Here is a 22,960-nt window from a genome sequence, read left to right on the forward strand (position 1 = left end):
TCTCTCAGTCCTACCTAGTCTCACCCAGTTTAAATGTGGTGAATGAACTTGTTGACTTTTGCCTGTTCTTCCCTGGGATAACGGTTTTGTGTGTGTTTTTTTGTGGAGCATGCTCAGGTATCTGTAGCAGGTGTTTTAAAACTCCATTATAATGGAGATAGGGGTAAGACTGTGACTTGGTTTTATAATTTAAATAAGAAAATGTAGAATTCCAGACCTTGTCCGCATGACCAGAAATTTTCATGCAGACCAAGGAGCTTGATATTTAGCTAGGCAGCTTACATGGTACTAAAGCTTTGGTATGTATGTCTGACAGTCCTTTGGCTAAGGAGCAATTCTCTTGCTCTTGAAAATATTTGCTGCTAAGTCACCTTTGACACAGTTAGAAATCCTGGCACTTAAAATTGGATCACACGACAGAGCTTTTGCCAGTGTCGTAGTATGTACTGGGGTTTCTAGTATCTTCAGTTTCATTCTGGAAGGAGCTGAGATATCTGAGCTGTCTGTTCAGGAACACATCAAGACTGTGAAACGTGGCAGGTAGAAGTTGCCAAATAGGTTATGTTTGTGAAAACTGTTGGAGTGGCTTTTTGGCCCCAAGAATTGCAATGTTCTCCCTCTGGTATATCCTATGACTCTCCTAGCCCGTGGGAAAGATAGCGTAGGTTGGCCAATTTACAAGTCCTGGGTTCTCCTCTGTGTGTGACCTCAGCGCTGATCTGACAGGGTCAGGTTGAGTGGGATCCCTCTTCTCAGGAAGGATATGTCACATGATTTTTAAAAAAAATGTATTTTTATTGATTTGAGGGGGGGGGGGGAAGGAAAGGGATAGAGATATGGAAACATCGATGAGAGAGAAATATTGATTGGCTGCCCACAACCCAGACATGTGCCCTGACCTAACTGGGAATTGAACCAGTGACCTTTTGATGCATGGGTCAACGCTCAACCACTGAGCCACACTGGCCAGGCACTGATGCATGATCTTAACACCATTAATTTGGAACAGAAGCACATTATAGATTCTGGTTTTTAAGAAATAATTTTGTTTGGGAAGAATATTCAACTTAACACATTGCAGTTAAAATTCTGATTCTTTTGCAGTCATTATGGTACAAGTTGCTCCTGGGTGGCTTTGCCAGTGGACTTGGTGAACTGATTTGAACCATGCCATCTCCTCTTCTAGTTTCATCTGGGTTGACTGGAAACAAAAGTTGCCATCTGGATTGACAGATTGTAGAGGAAAAGTATTTAAGTTCATTTTCCACTAACAAAACTTAAGCAGAAAATTATTCAATTTACCTAGATATTTTACTAATATCATCTGAGGAAGTGATTTCTAAGTTAGTTGATGATACTTAACTTTTTTGGTGGGGGAGAGTGGACACAAAACCATCCTTCTCTGCACTGTTGGTAGAAATTGTGAGGATTTGTTTGTGCGTGGAGGTAGGAGCGTGTTACTGAAGGGGAGGGGATTGGGACCATGTAAAGCGCTGTGGTAAACAAGGTCAGGAGGCTGCTCTGGCCAAGGATGGCATGGAATGCCACTTAGAGGACAGGGTTTGTGTGTCATCACTGGAGGGTGGAGCCAAAGACCACGGGTCTCTGGAGTCTCAGGGCCCTGAGAGCACGCAGACATCAGCCAGGTCTGCCCCTCACTCTGGACACCTGCAAGTTGCAGGTTAGAAAGCACCTTCTTGCTCTTAGTGATCTAAGCACGAGTTACCTCATACTCTTTTTTTTTCTCTTCTAAATTTATCTTTATTGTTGAAAGTATTACAGATGTCCGCTTTGTTCTTTTTCTTTTAAATTTTTATTTCAGAGAGGAAACCAGAGGGAGAGAGAGATAGAAACATCAGTGATGAAAGAGAATCATTGATCAGCTGCCTCCTGCACCCCCCCTACCTACCCCCGTCTAGAGATTGAATCTGCAAACCTGGGCATGTGCCCTGGCTGGGAATCGAACACTGACCTCCTGGTTCATAGGTCAACACTTGGGCACCTCACACTTTTTTTTAAAAATTAATCTTTATTGTTGAGATTATTACAGATGTCCATCCGCCCCCCTCCCCCCCCCCCATAGCTTCCCTCCACCCGGTTCCCACCCCACCCCACCCCAGGCCCTCGCCACCCTATTGTCTGTGTCCATAGGTAATGCATACATATGCATATGAGATGTTTGTTTAATCTCTTCCCGCACCCCCCACATCCCCTTCCTTCTGAGAATCATCAGTCCGTTCCATTTCCATGCTCCTGATTCTATTCCATTCATCAGTTATTCTGTTCATCAAATTTTTTATTCATTTGATTTTTAGATTCAGTTGTTGATAAATACGTATTTGTTGTCACTTTGTTGTTCATATTTTTTATCTTTACATTTTTCTTCTTCCTCTTCTTAAAGAATAGCCTTCAGTGTTTTATATAATACTGGTTTGGTGATGATGAACTCCTTTAGCTTTTTCTTGTCTGTGAAGCTCTTTATCTGACCTTCAATTCTAAATGATAGCTTTGCTGGGTAGAGTAATCTTGGTTGTAGGTCCTTGCTATTCATCACTTTGAATATTTCTTGCCACTCCCTTCTGGCCTGCATAGTTTCTCCTCACACTCTTTTTGCATTTTGTTTGAAAAATGGCTATTCAAAGGCATGGCTATGTGTGATTAATGCCAACTTGGCACTTCACCTCGAATCTGAGCTTGATTATCCTTCACAGTGAGGAAGCTCTCTGGCTGTGCGGGTGACATTTTCATCAGGTTTTGGTCAGGCTGTCTAAGAGCAAGGGTCGTCAGAGGTGTGTGTCTCAGAGAGCCCAGGTGTGGGCTGGCACAGTCGTCATGCTTTGCAGGGGGATGACAGTTAGAGGGTTTAGAGCAGTGATGGCGAACCTATGACACGCGTGTCAGAGGTGACACATGAACTCATATTTTTGGTTGATTTTTCTTTGTTAAATGGCATTTAAATATATAAAATAAATATCAAAAATATAAATCTTTGTTTCACTATGGTTGCAAATATCAAAAAATTTCTATATGTGACACGGCACCAGAGTTAAGTTAGGATTTTTAAAAATGCTGACACACCGAGCTCAAAAGGTTCGCCATCACTGGTTTAGAGCGTTTTAGATGGCCTTTCTGTCCAGGGGCATGGGCCGTTGTCTCAGTATTTCAGATGAGGAACTTGTCAAAGGGAAGGTAAGTGAATTGTCCAGGTGAGGTACATCTTGGTGTTAGGGATAGAACTATAACTTAATTCCACAAGCTCGTACTGGTCATGAACAGTAAGCCCCACCATATATGGTTGCAGGATGGGCAGGCCCTTGTCCTCTCAGGAGCGCTCAGTTTAGTAAGATGGGCAGACAGTGTACTGCGCCATGTGTTATCCCAGTGTTAGGAACATAGTACCAGGGATATGTGTTAACTGTATTCTTCAGTATGTATCAAATATCATAAAATCAAATCAAAAGTTATCTCGGTGGAAGAGGGCCAAGGAGGCTTCCAGACGTGACATTGGATATCTGGGTCTTGACAGACGCAGAGGAGGTGAGAAAGGCCTTCAGAGCTGGATTAAACAACTTGGCATATGGAGGAACAGCGCTGAGCCCTGTGTGGCCAGGTCCCAGTGTGTGGGCCTCAGTGGCAGGAGTCCGAGCCGGGCAGATAAACTGCAGCCAGACTGAAAAAGCCCTTTTGTGACATGCTAACCGATCTGGATATGACACTGGAGGCTGTGGGGGAAGCTTTGGGCTTTTACTCAAGGGAGTGACAGGATCAAATGTGTTTTTTTAGAGCTCTTGTCAGCACTTGTGGAAGGTGGATTGGAATGAAGAAAGAGAGAATGAAGGTAGCAAGACCAGTGAGGAGGCTCTAGTAACTGTCCAGGTGAGAGCTGAGGGCTTGAACTAGAGTTGTGGCCATTTTTTCATTCATTCGGCAGACCTGGATTACCTACTATGTGCCTGGCACTGGGCCTACATTGGCAGATCTCTCTCTCATATACACACAGACACAAACACACAGCCAATGGGGACTTGTGATGTAAGAGGAGACAGTGGGCCTGAGAGAGAAAATGGAGGCCACTGTAAATGGGGAGGCAGAGAACATGTCTCAGAGGACATGTGCTTTCATCTGGGCCGCACATGAAAAGGAGGCCAGGTAAGGAACTGGAGGTAGAATGCTCCTGCAGAAAGAAGAGCAGGTGAAGGCCTGGGAGTGGGGAAGAACTTGGGGCCCAGAGAACTGAGAGAGGATGGTGTACCTGGGGAGGGTGGTGCCAACTGAGGGCCTTGCCCCTCGGGGTCTGGCCCAGGTCTGCGTCTTCACCTGAGCCGTGGGGTCCCATAGAAGGGAGCAGGAGCACAAGGCAGTCAGATGGCGATTTTGAAAATCACCCTGGCTGCTTCTTGGAAACCAAATCGGGGCAGGGGGTAGGGGGATGGGGAGAGAGATGAACAAATTGTGGGTTCCTGGAGATCCTGGATAAAAGGAAGGAGTGGGTGTTGGGGAATGGAAGGAGAGGTCCAGTTCCATTCTGTACTTACTAAACCTGAGAGGCCAGTAGGTGGTTGCATACATCATCTAAACCTCAAAACTAGAGGTAAAAATTTGGGAGTTGTCAGCATATAAATAGTAATCACATCCTTGAGATTAGAAGAAAGGTCTGTGAAGAAAGTTTAGAGCAACAACAGTGCCTGGACCAGGTCCTGATTGTACTCCGAGATTCTGGCCATCACATCATCCTGTCTCCAAAGGAGCTTTTAGCACAATCAGTTTATTACTGCGAATTTGCAGACTCAGCCCAGTGGCTCAGAATGTGGAGCCTGAGGCCGAGGCCTTGGGTTCAGACACCAGCCCTTCGCTGACTGCTTGCTGCTGTGAGCCTGTCACTGCAGCTCTTCTCAGCTGGAAAACAGTAAGGACAGTGCCCGCCTGAGAGGGGGGTGCAGATGAGATTTAGCAGAGAGCCTGGAGAGCGAGCCCTGGTGGGTACTCAGTCAATTCTAGGTAGAGAGTAAACTCAGAGTGTTCCATTCCCCAGGGGCTGGAAGGAACAGCTTCTTGGGAGGTGAGATACTGGCATTTTTGAAGGAGAAATAGCAATTTCCAGAATGAGAAGGTCAGAGCAGGGCAGCGAGGCAGAGAATCCACGTGCGGGAGACTGAGGATGGAGCTGCTTATCACAACAGCAGCATCTGTCACCACAAGTGCCCATTCTCCAGAGCATTTTCAGCCACTGCTCCACACGCATGGTGCACGCATGCCCCAGTGGTGATGATTCTGATTATTCTGATGTTGCCTCCTTTCTGGAGGTGCCTGGTACATGCAAATACACTACACACTTGGGTGGGGTGGATGGCATGGAATTGTAAGTTCCATAAATCCACCTGAGATTAAAGGTAGATGAGAAGTTCTATGTGGTAATCAAGTAGATCTTAAAATGTGAGTTTTTCTCTATGAATTAAAAAAATGATAAATGCCTCTAGAAACATTGGGGCCCAGAGAAGTACCAAGAAGAGGGAGAACATCACCTGTCACTCCCAGTGCTCACTGTTAACTTCATTTCTTTGTAAGACTGAGAGTCACACTGTCCAGATGCCGGTGCCTTCACCTCCCAGTCTGGCCTCTGACCTGTTCAGTTCAGTTCAATTTGCAGAGGTGAGTGCTGGCTGCTCCCAGGCCATTGCGGTCACACTGGAGACCCCGGCTGCTGGACCAGGGCCAGTCTGGAGGAAGGAAGTACCTGGTCCTTTCTGGCCTCCCTCAGGAGTGTTGACCTCAGATCATTGGGTCCCTGAGTGGATTTTAAGTTTCTGTTCGTAGCACTTGTATATGTCGTGCCCTGGAAAGTGTCTGATGAGCCTCCTTTGAGAGTGTTTTGGCACTTCCAGTAAACTCCCAGAAGATGGAGCCTCCCTTCATAATAAGAGCATTCAGCCTTGTGTGGAGCTCCCCGAGGGATAAGGGGTTTACTTTTTATTACTAGTGGCTATGATGTGTTGGGGCGGAGGAATTATAGGCACAGTTTCTATATGATGATAAACTTAGCCTTGTTCATCTTTATAAAAATTCTAATTATTTCAGGATTGTAGCCATAGAATATACTTCATAGGATTTTCAAGTATATATTCATTATTGGATAAGATGTAAAATCTAAAAAAGTCTTGTCATCTTGGCTTCTTTCTCAGGTGACCTGTAATAAGACCCTCTGTTCTTGATTTTCTCCTTGTCACAGGGCCGGCACGTTGAGTAGGCTCTTTAGATCAAGTCCAGTTGAAGGGCATGGAGGAGGCCCTGACTCCTGGGCCCTGTTGGCAGCCCAAGGCTGTGAATTCGCTCACTCCACCAGCTTCAGGCTCCTCCTGCGCCTGTGCCTGTGCCCGTGGAGGGGGAAGGGGGCCAGGTCTGGCCTTGGCCTTGCAACCTTCTATCCAGTTCTGTCACAAAAGAGCGGTTCTGCGCATTCCTTAGTTTTGTTTTTGTTGTTGCTTTTTTTAATCAAAGGAAGGAAATGAACACATAACGATCTCAGAGTTTTAACATTGATAAAAATGACATCTGACCCTCTTCTCCTTGGCTTTGAAGTAGCCTTTCCTAGTGTCTCCTGAGGGAGCCACGCCTGTAGCCGCCCTTATTGTGGCTGCATTATGGCTTTTCCAGCAGCTGCTGTGGTTTTTGAATTGCTTGTTTTAGTATTTTTGTTATAAATTAATATCTGCATTTTAAAATGCACACCCACTCCCTCAAAATAACTTTTTCCAGCTTGTCATGTTGATGGTAGTGAAATAAAAGATTAAGTGCTTTGGAAGCTTCATTTGGCAGCGATGCTTGAATCTGGCAACAGAATGATGTTTATTCTTGCTTCCTTTTTACTAGTTTAGTACAGTTAGAAAATCTTATCTGTTAATGCCTTTCAGAATGGTAGTTTGGGTGTGTGTTTGGTTTTCACTGGGTTAATATAGGAAGTGGGACGGTTTTGTCGCCATTCAGATAGGGAGCGTGGGGGGCCTTTAGTGAAGACCTGGGAGAGTTTTGGGTGTGGGAACCCAGGAAAGAGATTCTGAAGAATCCAGATTTTGATTTTGTTTTTTTATGAAAGTGATTACAAAAATAGGCCTTGCAGCATTTTGGAATTTGACTCTCTTTATTAGAAAGCCGTTTCCTCACAGCAGCCTTAACTGCTCAGCCTCCCCTGCTGTTCCTCCAGCCCCTCCCTGCTCTCTCTGCTCCTTCCCATCAATGTCCTCCCTCCACTTCTCTCTTCTGATCCCTCCCTGGTGTCTTCCTGATCTCCGGACTTGCTGCCCTGACCTGCCTGCCCAGAGCACTTCCTCTCTGAGCCTCAAGTCCTGTCCCCTGACTTAGGAAGATTTTCATGCCCAGAGCAGAGCATCTGCCTCTCAGCCCCACCGTCTCCTCATGGAACTTCTGGGTCCTTTCTCTGCTTTCCCTCTGCTTCCCTAATTTTTTTCCTTGTAAGTAGGATTTTATAGTTTCACACTCCTTTTCTTCCTTGGAGCTCTAGGATGTCACAGACCTGGCTCTCACTGTTCCTTGCCTTCCACTCATTTTCATTAGCTGCCTAGTAGATGAGAGCACTTGGGTTTCTCCCAGCTTAGTCTCCACCTCCTCTTCATCCTTTTCTCTCACCGCCTTCCCCGTCACTCAGGCTCAAAACCAATCACTTCTCACATGCCCACTTCATCCCCCACCTTCTACTCCACCCAGCCTAATCCATGCCTGCCACCCAGCGACTGGTCAAGTTTAATGTCCTCAGACAACTGTCATGGCCTCCTAACTGGTTCCTCCCCAACCCAGCCCATCTTCTATTCTGTGCAACTGCCGGATTTCACATTCTGGCAGTTCCCTTTCTGGAACCTTGGTGCCCCACTGTCTGCAGCAGCACTGCCTGCAGAGTAGGGCGTCAGCCACTTAGGCAATTTAAACTTTTCTAATGGCCACAGCACATTAAATCAGTAGAAAGTATGTGAGAGTAAGATTTTATTTTATCCAGTATATCCAAAATATTATTTCAACATATAGTGTAATCTGTATAAAGATATGAATACTCTAGTTTCCATAATTTCTAGGCTTAAGAATCCATTGTGTGTTTACTCTCACGGCACAGTTCATTCAGATCGGTCACATTTCAAGTGCTTGGGCAGCACAGCGCTTCAAGGTCATCGTCTGAGCCCCTTAGCCTGGGACCTGATGGCCTTGAGTCCCAGTTCACGATTTTAGACCGAATTCCCTGCCCCTGCCCGGGTGCTCCAGCCAGAACAGGTGCTGCGCTTTCCTTGCTCCCAGTACCACCCCCCCCCCCCCCCCCCGCCCCGACTCTTCTTTTCTCTCTCTGGGATGTCCAGTGCCTGCCTTGATCCTGCCTCAGCATCCTTGTAGGTGCTGTTCCCTGTATCCTCTCAGCCTGCTGTCTGCCATCCTCACTGTCCACGTACAGCCGCCCTCACTGCCACCAAAAGGCTTTTATGGGCTCTTCAGTTTGAGATTGAAATCACTAGAGTTCCTCCCGCCCTCACTTTATTGCAACACAACCCCCCCCCCCCCCCCCCCGTGGCTTATTCTGCACAGCACTCATTACCATCAGGTCTTGTATATTTCACTATCTTCTTATCCCACTTGAAGATAAATTCCATGCCAGAAGGGGTGTCTGTCTGTTTAATCAGTGTGGATAATACAGCAGTGATACCTACCTTCCTATGGGGAAATGGATGCTCCTACTTACTCTGCTGATGGGAGTAGAATTGTCTTCCATGGGAGGTAATTTGGCGATATCTATAAAAATTATAAACGAATATACCTTTTGACCCAGCTATTCCACTGCAGGTATATTCATATCAGGTGTACCGGTTAATAATGTGGATTTTATAATCAAAGAAAACACGATAATTTCAAGAGAAACATCAAAAGTGCTTTACTCAAAGTAATGTCTATCACTAGCTACACATTTCCCCCATCTTTCAAGTAATTTGTGGATACCGCCCCAATAGAACTTTTCTTGATTTGAGGCAAACCATTCAGGGACCCAATTTTCCACTTCTTCGTATGTTTTGTAGTGCTGCTCAGAAAGTGCGTGTGCCATCAATCAGAACAAGTGGTAATCTGAAGGAGCAAGGTCTGGTGAATACAGCGGGTGGGTTAATACTTCCCAGGCAAGATCTTTTAACGTGTCTTTAACTGGTTTTGAAGTGTGTGATGGTGCGTTATCATGAAGCAAAATTACTTTGCTGTATCTTCTGCCCCATTCTGGTCGTTTCACGATCAAAGCATGGTTCAGATTGATTATTTGTTGTCTGTAGCGATCAGTATTAATGGTGTCACCTGGTTTTAGAAGCTCATAGTACATCACACCTTCCTGATCCCACCAAATGCAGAGCATTGTTTTCTATCTGAAGCGATTTTGGCTTTACAGTCGATGTTGATGGTTGACCTGGATCAACCCATGATTTTGTGCATTTGGGATTCTCAAAATGAATCCATTTTTCATCGCCAGTCACAATTGGATGCAAAAAGACTTTCTTTAATGCCGCTGAATAACATTTTACTGATGACTTTTTGGTTTTCCATTTGTCTTTCATTCAATTGACGTGGCACCCATTTTCCTTCCTTTAAAACCTTTCCCATTGCTTGTAAACGATCAGAAGTTGTTTGCTGAGCAATGTTTAATCTTTCTGCAGGTTGTTTTTGAGTTTGACACGCATCTTCATCCAATAATGCTTGTCATTGTTGGGCTTCAAACTGTTTCCGTTGACCTGGATGTTCTTTGTCTTTCACATTGAAATCATCACTTTAAAGCGTTTAAACCAGGGCTCACAAGTATCTTGAGATGGAGCATGTTCACCATAAGCTTCTGGAAGTATACGGTAACTTTCAGCAGCACGTTTCTTCAAAATAAACAAAAAAAGCAAATGCTCTTTTTTTTGGCACAAAATTTGACATTTTTAAGCATAAAAATATCTATGATGTTAACACCTTCAGAAAATTTTACATATGAAGTTTTGAAGCTTGTTGTCAATATAACAAAATAGCATACATATCAAATCGCATATATATCAACATATGTGTAACTCCATCTATTGAAAAAAATCCACATTATTAACCGGTACACCTGGTACATGTGAAAACTGCCCTATGTACAAGGGTGTTATTGCTACACTACAGGCCCAGTGCATGAATTCATGCACAAGTGGGGTCCCTTGGCCTGGCCTGCGGGATCGGGCCGAAACTGGCTCTCTGATATCCCCCCGAAGGGTCCTGGAATGTGAGAAGGCACAGGCCAGGTCGAGGGACCCCACCGGTGCACGATTGGGGCTGGGTGGGACGCAGGAGGTTGACCAGCCAGGTAGGGCCCGCAGGAGGGCTCCAGGGTGTGTCTGGCCAATCTTGCTCAGTCCTGATCGGCTGGACCCCAGCAGCAAGCTAACCTATCGGTTGGAGCGTCTGCCCCCTGGTGGTCAGTGCACATCATAGCAACTGGTCAACCAGTCGACTGTCTGCCTCCTGATGGTCAGTGCTCGTCATAGTGAGCAGTTGAGCAGCCTTAGCATATCATTAGCATATTATGCTTTGATTGGTTGAACGGACAACTGGACACTTGGCATATTAGGTTTTTATTATATACTAGAGGCCCAGTGTGCATGAAATCATGCGCAGTTAAGGTCCCTAGGCCTAGCCTGTCCTCCGTCGCATGGCCTCTTCTGCCCTGCGATGCTATGTGAAGCTCCCTGCCCCGGGATGCTCTGCAATGCTCGTGGCCCCTCAACTGCTCAGCAAGGCTCTCCCTGCCCCTCCACTGCTCTGCGAAGCTTGCCGCTGGTCGCTTGTGAAACTCCCCCCACCCCGCCGTGAGGCTCTGCCCACCCTGCAACTATTCTGTGAAATTCCCCTGCCCTGCAACTGCTTTGAGAAACTGCTCCACTAAGCTTACAGCCACCCCGCGAAGCAGCCTGCCACCGCTGCTCAACAGTCCCCAGTCCTGCCCCACCGCCAGCCCCCCCTTGTGGTGAGTGGCTCGGGCCTGGGGCAGGGGGAACCGAGAGGTGCTCCATGCACTTCATGGTGACTGGTTGCCTGTTCGGTCATGACGGCACTTAGCTCTTTATATATGTTAGGATAAATGCCTGCCAGCCAGGGACTCTTAAACTATAGTATACTCATGTAATTGCATACTCTGCAGCGTGAAAAAGCTGTTTTTGTGCCCATGCAGGCAGATGTGCAGAAGTCTCTGGATGAGAAGGCAGGGGTGCAGACCGTGCATGGTGTGTTCTCGCCTGAAAAACGAGGGTGCATGGGTTCATATGCTTGTCCGCACATGAGGGCACTGGACAGAGAAGCGAGAAGCTGCTAGGAGTGACAGGCCGATGTGAGTGAGGCTCCTACTGTACGTTTTATATGAATTATGAGTGTATTATCTAATAAAGAAATGAAAGCTAGCCTTGCAGGCTATTGTAAAGACTAAAGAGCATGTACAGAGCTTGGGCCTGGGCCTGCATGCACAGTGGGTTCTCCATACTTGTCCCTGTGCTTGAGCACACAAACAGGCAGGGTTGGACCCGTGGTCATTTTACCGTTTTGGTTTGCAGTTGCTTAAACTGGCATGCCTGACGCACAGCGCTGGAGTGTGCACAGGTGCCCACAGGACACAGGATGTGGGCTCAGGTTTTTGTCCGTGAGGTACAGTGACATGTCCATGTACAGTAGTCGCAGTGAGCTCCTTAATATAGAACGAAGCCCTTCACGATGCTTGTCCTCCCAATAGCACCTAGTGTATGATGGGGCTGTAGCTATCCTTCATACCTCAGAGTTGCAGAGCAGCACGGTTCTTACTTGACAGTATTGTAATTTAAAGTTCTAATGGAATTATGTTGTGTTTGTTTAAGACAAGAGTAAAATCTTCTCCTAACCATAGTGCTAGAAGTTTTTATGTCTGTCCTTAGCCCTGGCTGGTTTGGCTCATTGGTTAGAGTATGGGCCCCAGATTGAAGGGTGGAGGGTTCCATTCCAGGTTAAAGGCATGTACCTGGGTTGCATGCAGGTTCCCCAGCCCCAGTAGGCGCACGTGCATGAGGCTATCAGTCGCTCGCTCTCTGTCTCTCTCTCTCCCCCTCCCTCCCTCCTCCTTCCCTTCTCCTCCTCATCTCTCCCTCTCTTCCCTCCCCTCCACTCTCTCTAGAAATCAATGGACAAAATATGCTTGGGTGAGATTAAAGAAAAAGTTGCACTTGTGATGGAGTGACGGTAGCGTGATCGTGGGAAAACAGGTTTGACTTGGTTGTGGTGACGTGGGAGGTGCTGGGCCGCCTGACCGAGCCACCCATGGCGGGTGAGAAGTGGCCACCCTTAGACTTTGGGCTAGCAGCCCCGTCACCTTTATGGGGTCAGGAACGCTGAGCAGCCTGGGCCTGATGGGAACAGCAAGGTCTGGCCTGGCCTTGCACGTGCTGTGTGACCTTGTGTGGGTGAAATGGTGACAGGCTTGTGGGAGCCCTGCCGAGCAGCGCTGGCTCTCAGGCCGCATGGTTCGTGTATCTCCTTGAAAACCTCAGGTTTCTAATTTTCTGTAAAAGTGCAGCACACACAGCAGACTGATGAGGGAGAAGGTGCCCTGCTCTTGGCGGGGTTCAGGGGTCCCAGCCAGCGAAGTGAAGGCACCAGTTGCTAGAGGGGTGGCTTCAGAGGGTGTTTGGCAATAGGAGTCTGAGAACTTGGGGACTTCCGGATTGTTGCTGCTAATGTGATTTGGGGCATGGCCACCCTGTGGGGGCTGCTGGGCCTATGGCCTCCAGCTCTGCAGGCAGGGAAGGTGCTGTGCCTTCAGGTGGATTTTACTTTTGGCCTTTTCTTGGTTTGAGAGGCAAGACTCTCCTAATCTGTGCCTGTTAAAGGAATGGTTGGTCAGTGGACCAGTAGTGAGCAGAGAGTAGAGGGGCCGTGATCAGGCCCATACTCTTGAACTAGTCACCTACCTGTCCTTTTTTTTTTCCCTTTAAATTCTTTATTGCCTGTTTCTTAAACACCACTGCGTTCCAGAGGAGATGTGGAAGGATTGCCTGTAAAGGGACTCACAGGACAGCGGCCCCAAGGAGGAAGTCTCTGCTCCGGGGCCGCGGTGGAGCCGGGGTGTGTGTGTTGAAGTCCTGTGTGCTGCTGGCAGGGGCCTCCCCACCTGGGAACAGCTCAGGCAGGGACAGGTGTAGTCTGCTCATGACTGACGGTGAGCTAAAACTCGAGGCCAGCACTGCGAGGTTCCCTAGGTCCTCACAGAGGACGCTGTGTAAGTGCAGTGACTCGTAGATCCTGACTCTCCTAGTGGGAGAAATGTCAAGTGCTCAGGGGCTGTCCCTCTCCGGTGTGTCCCAGCGCCTGGCACAGTGACTGCTGAATAACCAGCTCCCTCTGTGAAGGCCAGTGGCCTCACACCCAAGTGCGGTTCTAGAAAGTCATTGTTCAAGCGGCCAGAATGCTCTTCACGGGCCTGGTCGGCCACGGGAGAGTGTGACATGTCCGGGTGACTTGTCCCTTGTCACCGAGCAGCAGACAGCTTTCTTGCTGGAACATAGACCGTTAAGCTCCCCATTGTGATAATGTGTTCTCCTTTGTCTTCACAGAGACTAATAGACAAGTCACGAGTAACCTGTGTCAAATGGGTTCCCGGTTCGGAAAGCCTTTTCCTAGTAGCCCATTCGAGTGGGAACATGTACCTGTATAATGTGGAGCACTCTTGTGGCACCACAGCCCCCCACTACCAGCTCCTGAAGCAGGGCGAGAGCTTCGCCGTGCACACTTGCAAGAGCAAATCCACGAGGAACCCTCTCCTCAAGTGGACGGTGGGCGAGGGGGCCCTCAACGAGTTTGCTTTCTCCCCAGATGGCAAGTTCTTGGCGTGCGTGAGCCAGGACGGGTTTCTGCGGGTGTTCAACTTTGACTCTGTGGAGCTGCACGGCACCATGAAAAGCTACTTTGGAGGCTTGCTGTGCGTGTGCTGGAGCCCGGACGGCAAGTACATCGTCACGGGGGGCGAGGATGATCTGGTGACAGTCTGGTCTTTTATAGACGGCCGAGTGATAGCTCGAGGCCACGGGCACAAGTCCTGGGTCAGCGTGGTGGCGTTTGACCCCTACACCACGAGTGTAGAAGAAAGTGACCCTATGGAGTTCAGTGGCAGTGACGAGGACTTCCAGGACCTGCTCCACTTTGGCAGAGACCGAGCAAACAGTACCCAGTCCAGGCTGTCCAAGCGGAATTCCACGGAGAGCCGCCCCGTCAGTGTCACGTATCGGTTTGGCTCTGTGGGCCAGGACACGCAGCTCTGCTTGTGGGACCTCACGGAAGATATCCTTTTCCCTCACCAGCCCCTCTCCAGGGCACGGACACACACAAACGTCATGAATGCCACAAGCCCTCCAGCCGGGAGCACTGGGAACAGCGTCTCGACGCCTGGCAGCTCTGCGCCCCCCCCTCTACCGCGGTCCAATAGCCTCCCACATTCCACTGTCTCCAACGCTGGCAGCAAGAGCAACGTTGCCGATGGGGCCATCGCGTCTGGGGTCAGCAAATTCGCAACACTCTCCCTACACGATCGGAAGGACCGGCACCACGAGAAAGATCACAAGCGAAACCATAGCATGGGACACATTTCTAGCAAGAGCAGTGACAAACTGAACCTAGTTACCAAAACCAAAACGGACCCAGCTAAAACTCTGGGCACGCCCCTGTGTCCTCGAATGGAAGACGTTCCCTTGTTAGAGCCGCTCATCTGTAAAAAGATAGCACACGAAAGGCTGACTGTGTTGATTTTTCTTGAAGACTGTGTAGTCACTGCTTGTCAGGAGGGGTTTGTTTGCACATGGGGAAGGCCTGGGAAAGTGGTAAGTTTGAATCCTTAACGCTGCACCAGACCGAGAACTTGAGTAGGTAGTGATTTTTTTCCTTGTGGGAGGGGTGGGTGTACAATGAATGAATGACACTTCTTAATGTAAATCTAAATGCATCAGAGCCATACTTTTGGATACTGCATGCCATGTAATTCTGAATCATTTGATAATTCACCTTAGAACGTTTAAAAAATATAATCAAACTAATTGCCAGCCAAGTCCGTCACCCTCCTGGGAGTATATAGAGTCCCGAGGTGAGCGCTCCTGTCTTAGACTATTTCGATTTTAGGAAAATCATGACAGTGTGGGGAAACAATGAATTAAAAAGCTAAAATTAAAATTTCTGCTTTAACTGGAATATTTTTGCTTAACTACTCAATTAGAAAATTGTACACCTGATCAGAGCGTGTTCAGCACGGACGGCCACTGACTGTCATTTATAGTCCAGTTTTTTATCTTAATCATAAAATGTTTAGGAATCTATGAAATTTAATTTTAGGAACAAAGCGTTCAGCAGGGTTGATTGATATTATTTTTACATTGTTCTGGCAATCCACAGAAAGAGAAGAGCCTTAATTTTTAAAACCCATTTTAGTCATTTTATGACAATTAAAATTGTTTAATAAACATCTTTTTTCAAAGAAGCAGTTTGTACCACTTTGATTGAGATTCTGTGCACTAAATAAAATACCCACATTCCTCAAGCCTGGGCGGTTCCTGTGAACTGCGGGCCGAGGTTGCCCACCGCACGTGTCAGAAGTGCCTCTTGCCACGGAAGCCAAGACCTTTTCTGTCCAGTGCGCTTTTGCTTGTTTTTTTTTTCCAACAAGAAAAAAGAGGTTTCATTTTCTTTTGTTTTGGGGCAGGTTTTGTTTTGTTTTTATTTCTTGGGGGTTTTTTTTTGGTCACGAAGGCTCACGATTGTAGGCCCTGGGCAGCCTCTTTAGCTTTGTTTTGTACAAACTGACAGACCCTCCCCATCCCATTCACACACACACACACACACACACACACACACACACACACACCCCGTGGTCCGGGTTTGGTTTTCACCTAGAGGGGAAGTCCAATTACAGAGTGCCCCCTCATTGTCGGATGGTGGTCCTTCCAGGGTCCTTCTTGGGATGCTGATACTAGCCTGGCCCTCAGGCTTCCATCCCAGCACCTCACCCTGGGCCCAGGTGCCCACTGGATGGACCCGCTGCTCCCATGGGAAATTGCGGTGTTTGATTCTGACTCCCTATGACCCTTCTCAGCTGTGTAGGAGTTTCAAATCCCAGCTTTCACACGATGCGATGGTTCTTTGAACTCTGTGTTTTATGTCAAGATGACGATTATCTGGTTTGTTAACTTATTTTGGTCATTTAGGTTTGTTCTATTTTGCACACTTTTGTAATTAAATATAGCGATGCTGATAACATATGCTGGTTTGAGTAGTGAATGCCATTCAGCGAAGTGAAGATCTGGATGTTCAGTTCTCTGATGTGTGAGGCTCTGCGCTCTCAGTGCGCCCTCCCGGGAAGGCCCACCCACACCTCACCCGTCATGCTCCGTAACGCGAGTGGTGTCTGTCACCTGTGGTTGCAGTGGCTGAGTTCTGCTACAGGAGGTCCTGGGTGGCCTTCAAGGGCCACCTCCTCCATTGATGCATTACAGCCCGTGAGAATGATGACATGCTCTCTACCGACTGTTAGACATGGCCCTTTGTTCCTAAATGTTCATGTTCTAAGGTAGCGGCCCATGAACCGTCAACTTTGGAGTCTGCCAGATGGAGAGATTAGGAACCAACACTCCATGTGCAGTTTTATGTTCCTACCTAGTTTTAGAAATTCCGTTTCAAAGGCTTCTGAGGCATTGAGAAGTTTCAAAACCCAGGACTTTGTATTTGGCCTAAGTGGAGAGTGGCTGCTCCCAGGTGAGTGGCCTTTATGGGGAAGGTTACGATGCCCTTGCAGTTCTCTTGCACTGCTCACTGCATGACTCACACTTGACACTGGGCGCTTTCTGGTTCTTCCTGCCCTTCAGCATCCTCCGCTGCACCGGCTGCAGTAAAGGAGGGGCTGCTGGTGCACTGACAGGTGACCTACCTAAGAGACATTTGGGTGAGGGTAAGAGGAGGATATTGTTCCTTTTAAAAACTCTAACATGTGCACACAGGAGCCAGTGGTGCCTGCCTCTTCCACCCCTCACCCTGCCAGCCTCCTGTCCATTTCTCGTGCTTCCAGTTTCTGCTGGTGTGGGGATCCTATCTGCCTGTCTGGGACGCTGCCTGGGGCCCCTGCTGGGTGTCAGGTGCTGGGGAGGCGCAGGATTCCGCTCCTCTGACACCTGCCCCCTCTTTGACAGCCAGCAGAGCCCCTCTCCTGCAGGCGGGAGGACCAGCTTGAGGAGAAGAGGGTGCTGCACAGGGCAGGCAGTTCCTCCCATTCCCCTCAGACCGGGCCGGTACTGGCTCTTGTGGACCTGGGTGGGACAAGAGGGGCAGGAGGGGAGGGGACTGGAGTGGTGGGTCCTGACCGGGTGGATGAGGCACTAAGAGAAATCTGGGGAGTTTTTCATAGTTTTCTCTCCCAAATTTGAGCTTCCTCAGTGAAATTTGTCAATTTCCAACTTAAACATTGTCTTGAGCAGGAAAGTCCTTTCTCAACCTGCCCTCTGCAATAAAAGCCATGGGCAAGAGGAGGCGTTACCACTCGGTCAGCAAGCTCCTCTGGAGAGCAGGGACGCAAGTAAGGCCCAGAGGCTCCAGCTGGCTCCCTCCTGGCTGCTGCTGGACGGCCAGCCAGCCAGCCAGCCTTCGCTGAGGCAGCTCTGGCCCTACTGATGGGGCAGGGCCGGATGATTCAAAATCCCCCGAGGGCTAGAGACACAGCCTGTGGAAAGCCTTGCCTTGTTTTAAAAGCAAGTGTGTAAGAGGGAATAGGCAGCCACTTTTAAATAACCAGTAACTTTAGGTTCTAAATTTACTTAAATAGTGGTTAAGAATCTTAATTTTGTCTTTTGTGCCAAGTGAACCTTCTGGCATTTTTGAGTGTCCTCCTGTGAGCCATTGGCTTGGGACTAAGAAGAGTAAATGCCTTAGGATAGTGGAATGGACGAGTGGAAAGACCAATAAGTCACAGCAGAGATTATTGCCTCAGATATTCAGAAACCACAAGGAGCCCCATGGCACTTCCCAGGTCCTGCAGGCACGTGTGGGTGTCCCTCCCAGGGGACCCGGGCCCGGCTCCGGCCAAGTCCCAGATGGCTGGTAGCCAGGAAGTCATTTCTCCCTTATTCCTCCACTTCCAGGGTTGCATCTTGAATTTGTAAGAAATTGTCAAGTTTCGAATTTGTACTGCAGTCCATGAGGCCGCTTTATCAGGTGGCTGTGCCTGTGTACAAGGGTCACGTCACCTCTTGCCTGGGAGGGAGATGTGATCTGTTTGTTAAGGACGCTCAAGGGGTGAGGGGGCAGCCATAGGGGCAGGGAGGGCGTGGGAACCGGGTGCCCCATGTTGTGTTTCTGACTGCCTGAGGAAGAGCTAAAAGCAGAGTTCGACTTGGGGTCTTGCAGGAAAGATGCGGGAGAGCTTGGCCATGGGGACCGGTGTGTGGGTGGACCAGCGGAAGCAGTGGGCCTGTGTCCACAGTGGGGGTTTCCTTCCTCATAGGCAGGCAGGAAGGAGCCTGTGTGTGCCCGGGTGTGACCCGGGGCCGAGCGGCACACCTGCCATCATGGGCTCAGCAGTCTGGGAAGTGGAGGCCAGGACTGCAGAGAAAAGCACTTGTATTCCCAACCCAGAGCCCGGCTCCCACGTGGGAACACGCCCCTTGTGGAGGAAGCCGTCCACAGGCATTGACTTCACCCGTCACTGCATCTGTTACATGATGTTTGTGTCATAAATTGCTGTCTCTCCATTGAAAAGTGTAAAAGTTTTTGCATATTTTATTTCTGTATACCTAAGTTTATTAAAGATTATGTTAGGTGACACTGTATAAAATTGTATGAATATTTATTTTTAGTGAAAATCAAAAGTAAAATTTGTTTGTATTTCCTTTTTTTATATTTTCATCTAATTTCTTGACAACTTGAATAAATTTCACAAAGAGCCTTCCTAACATGAAATGCTGGTAAATTCAGTTCTTCACTGTTGCAGTAATGAATAGCGCTTTAGAATCAGTGTTGTTACTTTATCATTTTAAGAAAACCATGTTCGTGTCCCTGCCTTGGTTTTCGCTCTCCCCATCTCACCGTGACAGCGAGAGACTGACGCACTGGACGTTCGGAGGACTGCGGGGTTGCCTTTGGGACTGACGTTGAATAAATGTGTGAATGAATTATAAATGTAGATAATGTTCACTGTCACTTTGACAGCTAAGCTTTATGAAACCTCAGTGACCATGCTGTAAAAGTAAGGGCCTCGGTAATGTTTGTGGACCAAGCGGACACAGGAATGGCTACCTCTTGTCACTGCTGCTGTTTCTCGTGACTAGAAACTTGGTTCCGAGTATCAGAGGTCGTGGGTGTCCTATGTGGGGAAGGACGGTGGACTGACCTCAGCCAGCTGTGGAGCAGGCCCGCTTCAGGACACAGGGCGTCCTGGGCCGCCAGCGCTGTCGGCCCCCAGCACTCTGTTCAGTGCCCCCTCGCCCCCTCCGCCAGCAGCAGCAGCGGGGAGAGGGGGGGAACCTGGCTGCTGCGGCAGGACCGCTTTTCCTGGGAGAGTGCAGTTCCCTCAAGGCTCTGGAACCAAACGCTGGAGTTGTCCTGCCTGAGGCTGCAGCACAGGAAGAGCTTCCTGTAGGGGAAGAAGGAGCCGTTTGTGGTGTGCTGCTGTGAAATGTCCCTCCAGTCACGTGATCTGAGCAGCACCCTGGCACCTCTGTCTCTGAGTGCTTCAAGGCAAGAGGCCCAGGCGTAGACTGCTGGTCCCCAGAGGGCGGGGGAAGTAAAGGTGAGATGGCCCCTGGGCAGGGCCTGGTGCCCCCATCATCCTGTCAAGTCCCTGCTGTGTCCTGAGATGCCTGGGCCTGGAGCACAGCTGGCAAGGCTGTTGGCAGGGAGCTCCCTGCTGTCTGCCTCCCCTCCAGGTGGGCAGCCTCGTCTCAGCGGCTCCAGAGGCTTCCTGCCACCGTCCTCCGGGCCTTCAGCGCTCCTGCCTTCAACTCCCAAGCTCCCAGGCGCGGCCAGACGTTGCGCCCTGCTCGGACCCCCACCTCAGGAGCAGGTACCGTTCCTTGGCACGGAGCCAGTTGTGAGCCCTTCACACTGCTAGGTCTGCAGCAAGTTCAGAAGGACACACACTTTCTAGCCTTAAAAATAGTTTGTACTAGTTATATAACTAGAAAAATATAAGCCCATTCTCCCATGTGTGGCTGCCTGTCGATAAAACAGCTGGCTCTGGACCTGTGCATCTCCTGAAAGAGGCCCTTAGTGTCAGCCTCAAAACCAGCCTCTCCGTGGTTTCAGGTGGAGGCCAGCCTGGGACTTCGGAAGGGCCTCGAGCTAGGAAGGCTTTTGGAGGACCCAGGAGGGGTTCATCCCTCCTGCCCGCTGAGCAGAGAGGTTTCAGAGCCGTACTTGGCCACACGGTTCTCAGAGAGTACAAAGAATTTGAATGAGCCCGGCCGGTGTGGCTCAGTGGTTGAGGTCATGGTTCAATTCTGAGTTAAGGCACAGACCCGGGCTGTGGGCTCAAACCCCAGTACGGGGCTTGCAGGAGGCAGCCCATCAATGATTCTCATCTTCGATGTTTCCATATCTCTCTCTCCCTCTCCCTCTCTAAAAATCAATAAAAACATTTTTAAATAAATACATAAAAATAAGTGCTGCTAAACTCTGTCATTGGAGGGGCCTGCCTCTGAGGGGCGGGGCGTGCAGTACTCTGGGGCCCTGAGCTGTGGCCTTTGGGGAAAGGTGGGGAAGGGCCCCCCTGACAGGTTCCCCTCACCTTAAGGCCAGTGATGTCCCAAGGAACCTAGGCCCTGAGAGCCCACATTGTCCCCCAGCCAACAGGCAGAGCTGGGTTCCGTGGGTTCTGGTTCCAACCAGGCAGGAATGTCAGGAAGGATCTGGACAGAATTCAATAGGCGAACGTGGAGGATCTGTTACAACACTGGCTCCTAACCAGCAGGAGTCTGTTCCAGTGGCGTCAGACTGCGGAGAGGTGAGTGGCTGGGACCCTCCGAGGGCCGTTTGCTGGATTAGTGTAACCTGCTTTGTTTGCAGGGTTTATCATCATCCCCAAATCAGGCCACTTCCCCAGGTGGAACTGTAGTGTAGCGACCTACTACTGCGCAGAAACTCTCACCCGGACCGGGTCTCGAGGGAGTATGATGATGCAGGAGCTACGAGCTGTACTTCAGCCACCCGTGGGAGGTGGATGTCACCCAAATCATGTGGGGAAGAGTCACTCAGAGCAGGGCTCTCGGTAGGGTGCTCGCTGCGCATCCGAGGAGGTGGTTTCTATTTTAAATCATTCTTTGGGGGCTGCAGTAAAAAATGAGAAATGAGCCCTGGCCAGTGTATCCCAGTGGTTAGAGTATTGGCTCCAGCACCCAAGGGTCACAGGTTTGATTCCCGGTCAAGGGTACATACCTGGGTCACAGGTCGAATCCCCAGCCCAGGTCGGGGCACAAAGCAATGTATCTCTCTCACATGGATGTTTCTCTCTCCACCTCCCATGGTCCATGCCCCCCCCCCCCAATGCCCCCATCCCTTCCACTCTCTATAAAAATCAATGGATATGCCGAAACCGGTTTGGCTCAGTGGATAGAGCGTCGGCCTGCGGACTGAAAGGTCCCAGGTTCGATTCCGGTCAAGGGCATGTACCTGGGTTGCGGGCATATCCCCAGTAGGAGATGTGCAGGAGGCAGCTGATCGATGATTCTCTCTCATCGATGTTTCTAACTCTCTATCCCTCTCCCTTCCTCTCTGTAAAAAATCAATAAAATATATTAAAAAAAAAAAAAATCAATGGATAAAATATCCTCAGGTGAAGATTAACCAAAAAAGTAAATAGTAAGTGAAGTTTTCCTGCTTTTTACTTTAAGATTCAATGTAATTAAAATCTCACGTATATGTGAAATATATACATGTACACACGGTATAAAAACCCAACTGTTACAACTGGTACTTCTCTCCTTTTGCAGTCAGCAGCAGTCGGGCTGTCTGCTTCGGCCCCAGCTGTCCCCTCTGGCCGAGCTCAGGAGGCCCCTGCACTCGGCAGGTGCTCAGCAGACGTGTGGAGTGAGCGAGTTCGACAGGAAGGGGGTCGAGGACGTGTGAGACTTCTCCCCTTCTAGAGTTCTGTGGTGACAAGTCAAGTGCTTTGGGAGCCATTTAACAGCATTGCCCAGAAAGGCTTCCATGGCCTCGCTGTCCACAAGCTTTCCAGTTTGGAGGGCAGACCTTGCCAGGGCTCTGGCGGCAGCCAAGGGGGCCTCCTATGCCCTAAGCCCTGGCCGGCACCTGCCCACGCGGGGCCCGCAGACAGGCACAGCGCCGGAGCCACTTCAGCTGCCCGGAGACTGGCTGCCCAGACAAGAGCAGGTGGGTGTGAGCGCCCACCACGCAGGAAGCCCAGCTCTCCAGTCTGCGGGAACGTGGACTTGCCTTGTGCACTGATGTTCGAGCCCTGCCGTGGGCCAGGGAGCCACACGGCCCCTCCGTGGAGGCAGGCTTGTGGGGACGTGCCCCTTGGGGCCTGGGGGGCTTCAGAGCTTGTTTATTCAAGAGGCCAAAGGGAACCTAAAGGGCCTTATTTGGTGGACAGCTCTCGTCCTTCTTGGGCCTGGCCTGCCCGGAGCGCCCCCAGCCCACTGTCCCCGCCTGGGCGGCGACTGTTCCAGAGTCAGGGCTGTGGGTTTCCCGAGAAGCAGTATCCACAGAGTTTGCTCTCAGAAAGGTACGCAGAAAACCTTTTCAAATTGGATATACTTAAAGGGGGTAACAGTTTTCCTAAACCCAAATACCTGTTAGTCCTTAAATGTGCGCTGGGAGCCTCTTTGGGACTCAGTGTGGGCCCGCCCACCTTGCAGGTCCCTCCCTCTTCAGCCCTAGCACCTGCTCACACCTCTGGCACATCTCCCTGTCC

The 22,960-nt window shown here is 49.4% G+C and overlaps 1 protein-coding gene across 4 annotated transcripts in view; it reads left to right on the forward strand.

Moving 5' to 3' along the window:
- The window catches only part of WDR20 (WD repeat domain 20), a gene marked incomplete at its 3' end in the record, with an annotated part of 62,716 nt that extends 41,569 nt beyond the window's left edge, over window positions 1-21,147 (forward strand). The window contains exons 3-5 of one of the 4 annotated variants that reach the window (XM_081105117.1): window positions 3,784-3,876; window positions 13,617-14,876; window positions 21,094-21,147. In XM_081105117.1, coding sequence (XP_080961243.1) covers window positions 3,784-3,876; window positions 13,617-14,876; window positions 21,094-21,147 — 1,407 coding nt within the window. Of the gene's footprint in view, window positions 1-3,783; window positions 3,877-13,616; window positions 16,303-21,093 lie in introns of those variants that run through there. The other 3 variants (XM_081105118.1, XM_081105115.1, XM_081105116.1) reach the window with 3 other exon arrangements.
- Between the last annotated feature and the right edge of the window lie 1,813 nt (window positions 21,148-22,960).

The sequence above is a fragment of the Myotis nattereri genome (genome assembly GCF_964212035.1).
Source record: "Myotis nattereri genome assembly, chromosome: 1".
Lineage (NCBI taxonomy): Eukaryota > Metazoa > Chordata > Mammalia > Chiroptera > Vespertilionidae > Myotis > Myotis nattereri.